The sequence below is a fragment of the Cynoglossus semilaevis genome, chromosome 11 (genome assembly GCF_000523025.1).
Source record: "Cynoglossus semilaevis isolate Cse_v1.0 chromosome 11, Cse_v1.0, whole genome shotgun sequence".
In the NCBI taxonomy this organism is placed as follows: Eukaryota; Metazoa; Chordata; class Actinopteri; order Pleuronectiformes; family Cynoglossidae; genus Cynoglossus; species Cynoglossus semilaevis.
The window spans coordinates 19,662,595-19,668,720 of NC_024317.1; the positions used below are offsets into that span (position 1 = coordinate 19,662,595).

Genomic DNA, 6,126 nt, shown 5'->3' on the forward strand with positions numbered 1-6,126 from the left:
GCGTGTGTGTGTGTGGTTGGACCGGAAGGGGAAAATGGGCCGCCAAACCATCATGAATTCAGACCTGCACTCACTCTCGTGGTTTCTGTCTTTTTGTTGTGCCGTTTGTATCATACGTACCCTTCACCCAGTTTCTCCAGAACATCAAAGACCTCCTCAGGCTGTCTGGTGAGATTGTCTTCACTCAGCTTCTTCAGCTGTCTGGACAGGAACAACAAGAGATTCCAGAGAAGCAAAGAAGGCAGTTGTTAATAGAGATTGGTTTGTTGGACGGACGGACGGACAGACAGACAGACAGAACTTTATTCATCCCTCGTGAGTCCCCTTTAGGAAATTAAGGCAAATGGAAAAGGATGGAAAAGTAAAAATTAAAAGACATCTCTAACACGAACATACAGAGAGACAGAGTGGGAGAGGGAGAGAGAGGCAGAGAGCAAGAGAGAAAGAGAGAGCAGCAGAAAACACTAAACAACTCTCACTGTAACCCAAAAACCATCCACTGAACCTGGGTTGGTACCAGAGATCATATGCATTTCCACAGAAGGAATTAATACCAGGGAGGATGTGTTCTGACTTAAAACAAATTAGTAAAGAACAGTATCATAACTACATATGCATTTCCAACACAGGAACTAATTACATTATTAATGAACAGTACTGTGAACAATGTCTATGTGGTTTTTCACAGTACTAATTGGAGGGCTGCATTACAGGCACAAATAAGATGAACTATAAACAATTGTAGGAATGAGTATCAGAAACGATGTAGCAATCACTTTTCAAACTATGTGTTTCCACCTGATGAACGGTCCCAGAAACCTTTGACAGCACCAGTGTTATGACAGAGTTATCAGGTGTCAGTGTCCAGTACCTGCGGGGATGGTTCCTCATCTGGACTTTGTCCTTGTTCTCCATCCTGTCCGCGTCTTCTTCCTATCCAACCTCCTTCTCTCTGTTTGTCTCTTGGTGTCTTTTCCTCCCTCCTTCCTACTGTTCTTCTGTGTCAGTCCAAACTTCAACGATTCAAACTCTAACCGCTAACAGTTAGCAGCAGCAGCTAACATCCGTTAGCCCGCTCGCGACACAGCCAAACTCACTCACACGCGCACATTCTCAGTCATAATTCGGTGGGACCGGACTTTCACGGAGGGCTAGTTCCAGGCCACTGCAGCGTCTCCGGCTCGAACTCCATCTCGGAAGATTTAACTTTAAAATAATCCAACGTTATTACCACTGCCGCTAAAGAGTCAGGACGGAAGTAAGAACCCGGAAGTGAGGAGAATGGGGCGGAGTTGTGACGTAGTCCACAAGAGAGGGAAGTAAATGAACAGTGATACACGGTACAGTACTGTAGAGACAAGTTGAACCATTGGAGTTTACAAAATATTTATGTAAAAATAAATTAAGATTTTTTTTTTCAACAAAATGCTATCTTTCGTGATATTTTGTTTAGAAACAGGAACTTTATAAATGTAATTCTCATTTACGTAAAGAGAAACTAAAAGTATTTCAACTGTTTTCGTATTTTAAAAGAAATCCTAACAATTTATTTAGGTAATCCACTGTTTTTGTAACAATTACTTTTTTAGAGAAACAAGTTTTTGTCACAAAAAAAAAAACTCTCCAAAGTTTATTTCAGACATTAACAAAAAAACAGTTCAAGTTCGACAAGTTCCTTGAAGATGTTTATATGTATGTGTATATAAAGCACGTTTGACTCTCCATTTCCTAGCAACTGAAGAAAGAAAGTTCTTCATTGGTCAAATTCCCCAATGAGGGAGATTGCTACACTGAGTGACATCATCTACTCCTTTTATCTGAATTTGAAAGCTCCTCTGAAGAGTGTTGGAAACTAAAATTTTACAACAGAATGAATGTGCTGAATGCGAAAGGAAAACAAAGTAGTGAAAGGAGAGTGATACATCATCACTGAAACATCGTTCAAAGCCTGGAGATGTCATGAAACTTCTTCCACTGTCCTCAAATCAAAGCAAACATGAAGGTCAGAACTTCCCTGTTAGCAGGTGGGTCCGAGAAGAACCTTTACATGTTCTTTGCCAAAACTCTCCTCCACATCTTCCAGAGAACTGGTTTTCCATCTGACCAGGAGATGGCACCAGGACATATGGAGCGTCTAGTGAGCCAAGTGCTGGAAGGAATGACCTACGTGGAGGGTCGAGTCCCACGTCTGGACAAGGCCAGGGTGCTGGCCGAAGACGTGCTCCAGGAGCTTCGGGAGAAGTTTGGAGACAAGCTGAGCTACGTCTTGCTAGAGCAGTCTCCATGCGTGGAGGCCATGGTGGTGCTGTGTCTGCAGAAACATGCCGAAAAGAGCTTCCAGGAGAACAGGAGCAGTGTGGAGGCGGCAAACTGTGACTGGCAGCTGTGTTTGGCCTCCTTCTGTACAGGTGTCATTGTAGGGATGTGTGGACAAACACTCAACTATTATTCACAGTATTTCTACTGATCACAGCACCAGGGATTGGTCAAAACCTAGTACTGGTGCAGTTTTGGTTTCCGACAAAAATCCATTTGAACAGGAGCAGTGAACCATTAATGTCCCAAGTATCTGCTGAGTGAGGATAATAAAACTAAATGTAATCACATTCTTATCAGTCAATAATGTTCAACACTTGGTTTAAATTTATCATTAGATTATTGGTTCTGGTTCCTGCAGGAGAAACTACACTGTTTAATGGTACCTAAATGATTCCTAATCTAAATATGGATACAATTTGAAAAAAAGTAATCATCACTACTGGAACTTGTAAAGCAGGAACTAGAGAAAGTATCAAGATTAACAGCCAGTCCCACAACCAGCAAGTGAGAAAGTGAGAAAACAAGAGGAACAGTAAAGACAGGAATCAGTAATCTAGTAACACTACCTGGAACCACCACATGTACTTGTATAAGGAAGTTCATATAGTACCAGGACCTGTGTACTTTCCCACTGCAGGGACAGGTCAATAAAGTAAGTCCAAGAACTGTTTTGAGTCCCTTTGTAGGACTGTTGTTTTAAACAAAACAAAAGACCAAACTATTTTTACATTAATATAATATTTTATTTCCAGAAACAAAAAAAACAGTTGACTTTGAATTAATAGACATCCATGAAGCTGAGCAGGAACTTCATCTTCAAAACAGGAACCAACGCAAAGGAGGAGCTGAAACACACACACACACATACACAATTTATAATTATTTATAAGCATATAAAACAAATACCACAATAAATTAAAGTTCTCCATATTTATTTAAAGCATTTTCTGCCAATTCTAAGCTAAAAGATAACCAGTAACAGGCTGACAACAAACCAAATAATTTAGACTAAACGTTATGTAAAAATATCAAACATCAGCCAGAATAAAAAATCAAAAAGTAGATCAAAATCAGACAGAAAAACATTCCTACAGTCATTTAAATATACAGTCTCTCTGTGAAATATATGTTAAAGAAAAAAAGATGCTAGAAACAAAACATAAAAAAAAATCAGAACCAAAGAAGCCAAAGAAGAAGAGAAAGTTCAGGACCAGCCAGAAAATATATGATACAAAAAAGGTCGTCTGTAAATAAATCTAATTTATATTCAACTTGGATAGAGGTAAAAATGCTTTAAAATAAATGAAGATTTGTCTTAAAGATAAACCAACTTTGAGCTAAGAGTTAGCAAAGCACGATGTGACAGGTTGGTGATTGGTCTACTGCCCAATGTTACTTTGGTAAAATATGAACGGAAAGAAAGAAAAAGGCTTTTTATAGTTTTAACCTTAATCAATACAGGTCTCTCATTAAGACCCAAGATCTCACTGTCCAGAGATTAAAAAAAAAAAAAACCTCACCAAAAGTGTCTTCACTCTCCAGAAGGCTGGACGCTCTCAAAGATCCCAGCTTCTTTCATGGCATTGAACTCTTTATCTGAGTCATAGTTTTTGTAGAAGTCAGCGTAGGCCTGCTTCCTGGGCTCTGTCACTGTATACTGTACAGACAGGAACAAATATTAACTAAATGACCAGATTCACTACCATCAATTCTTTCCTGTGTGTTTGCACTTGCAATGCTAACCTTGAATGCAATGGCAGACCCTATAGCCAGAACGAAGGCGATAGGCAGATGTAACTTCAGACGTCTAGCCAGCAGACCCCTCATTACAGGTTTGGGCAGAGACATGATTGATGAATCAGCTACAGGAAGAAGTGGAAACAATTAAACCCTACCTTTTATCAGTTGTCTCCTAGATACTGCTATCGTATTACTGCCAATACACACCGCCAATATTTTGTATCCAATACATAAGAGCTCATGAATAAAACAAGAGAAAGAGTCACTTAAGAGTTTAACTTTGTTTGTTACCATGTAATGTCTACATTTTTGTCCTGGTACCGAGCTCAAATACGGCAATGTGTTTCTTAACACATTTGTATACACGTATTTGTGGATTAAAAGACATTACATTTGTGGTTTCAGTTTCAAACGTTCAAAGTGAACATTACAACAAAAACAGAAGAGCTGTCACGTCATCAATAGACTTCCAGACTAGACTTCACCAATAGACAACGATCACTTGCCTCACAAATTACTTCTTTTAAATAGTTCTTAAAGCTTAACACATAACAGCTACAAATACTAACCTAAATACGTTCAATATAAAAAGTACCGTTCACCTCTAAGACCAAGATATCAAACATATATGGAAAGAAAATTGCGCAATACTGAGCATATACTGGTTAAAAACGTATTTAGGATTAAATAGAAATCAAACGTTTGTATTAGAGTTTCTTCGTGATTCAGATTACCGTTCTCTTGTAGAATAGTTTGTATTAGAGTTTCTTCGTGATTCAGATGACCGTATCTCTTGTAGAATAGCTTTTAAACATGTCTGCAATGAATTCTCAGATGATTCGATTTCTTTAAAGTTTGCGCACGTCACAAAGGACAGCTGTCAAACTTAAAGTTTGCGCACGTCACAAAGGACATCTGTCACCAGTAAGCACTATTAGTTAACAATATGAGTTAACTACGTAGAAACACTCACTAATTCGTTGTAAATATAAACACAGACCGGGCAATAAATGAACTGTGAGACGTCATTGTCAGAAGGGTCACTTCAGGGCATTACATATCCAATAATTTTAACCTAATAGCACTCATGATACTGATTTAAGATAAGCAATGCGATAATATGATGAAAAGCATATAAGGTCTGACGCTACGCTTTAACAAAACAATCTCTTCTTTATTACAAGAACACAGAACGAGGACGCCGCCGCGTTAGCTCCTTGAAGCTAACGGCCAAGCTTCCGATCAAGAACGTTGAATTTCAACCAGTTCAGTAAACCCATAATTACAAAATAAATTCACAAAATGTGGTCGAACATATAATATTTGATGCAAACCATTTGAGAAAGATAATCTGCGAGAATACATACCTGTCTGTAGTCACGACCTTCACGTTAACTGCCGCTACAGGAAACTAAGCTCTCAACCGGAAATAGAATAAAGTAGGACCTACAGTGGCCGTGGAGGGAAAAACAGGACAAACTATACGTGAAAGCAAGGGTTGAATTTATGTCGTAGCAAAAATTGACAAAAACAATGTTAATTTTATTAAATAAAACTGACACACCATAATACATATGCGCATCATTTAAAAATGCAATCACGTTGAAGTTAAACATACGAACGGAAAGGTCTAACATAAAAAAATACTTTTTACAATTAATTTGAATGTTATTTCTCATCGCTCCATATTCGTGTGTTTCATTTACTTTAGCACAATGTCCTTTTTAAATAATTCTCAACGATTACCAGCACACATATAAACCATAACAACTACAAAACTACTTATTTACACAACATGACCACTGGAGGACAGTAGATCACTGCATGAAGTAAACACGGGTTTCTTGCTTCCTGAAGAATCGACACTTATCTCACACAAAATAATACAAACAAAAAACATTTGTAAAAATTAGAGAAGAAATTTTTGATTTATCACGTCCAAAATATATGAAAACATTTTTAAATCCGTAAATTAAATCCAATTGTCCTAAAATTGAACAGGGGGCCGGCTCAAGAGCAGATAGATGAAGCTAAGATAAATAAAAGTCATGCAGGTTAAAATGCTAA

At 38.1% G+C, this 6,126-nt stretch overlaps 2 protein-coding genes across 4 annotated transcripts in view; both read right to left on the reverse strand.

Annotated features, from left to right (window-relative positions):
* The window catches only part of LOC103386792 (serine/threonine-protein kinase 4-like), an 11,176-nt gene extending 9,867 nt beyond the window's left edge, over window positions 1-1,309 (reverse strand). For both annotated transcript variants that reach the window (XM_008321205.3, XM_008321203.3), the window contains exons 1-2: window positions 872-1,309; window positions 121-201 (exon numbers count right to left, since the gene is read on the reverse strand). In XM_008321205.3, coding sequence (XP_008319427.1) covers window positions 121-201; window positions 872-915 — 125 coding nt within the window. In that variant the 5' untranslated portion in view covers window positions 916-1,309. The remainder of the gene's footprint in view (window positions 1-120; window positions 202-871) is intronic.
* Window positions 1,310-3,040: 1,731 nt separating this feature from the next.
* cox6c (cytochrome c oxidase subunit 6C) lies at window positions 3,041-5,542 on the reverse strand. 2 transcript variants are annotated; one of them, XM_017036357.2, is made up of 4 exons: window positions 5,427-5,542; window positions 4,063-4,181; window positions 3,843-3,976; window positions 3,041-3,165 (listed from the first exon to the last, which is right to left on the reverse strand). In XM_017036357.2, the coding sequence occupies exons 2-3, from the start codon at window positions 4,165-4,167 to the stop codon at window positions 3,851-3,853; spliced, it is 231 nt and encodes a 76-aa protein (XP_016891846.1). In that variant the 5' UTR covers window positions 4,168-4,181; window positions 5,427-5,542; the 3' UTR covers window positions 3,041-3,165; window positions 3,843-3,850. The 2 variants fall into 2 exon arrangements, with proteins under 2 accessions (XP_016891846.1, XP_008319423.1); XM_008321201.3 differs by having other exon boundaries at window positions 3,041-3,164; window positions 3,840-3,976.
* Window positions 5,543-6,126: the final 584 nt, after the last annotated feature.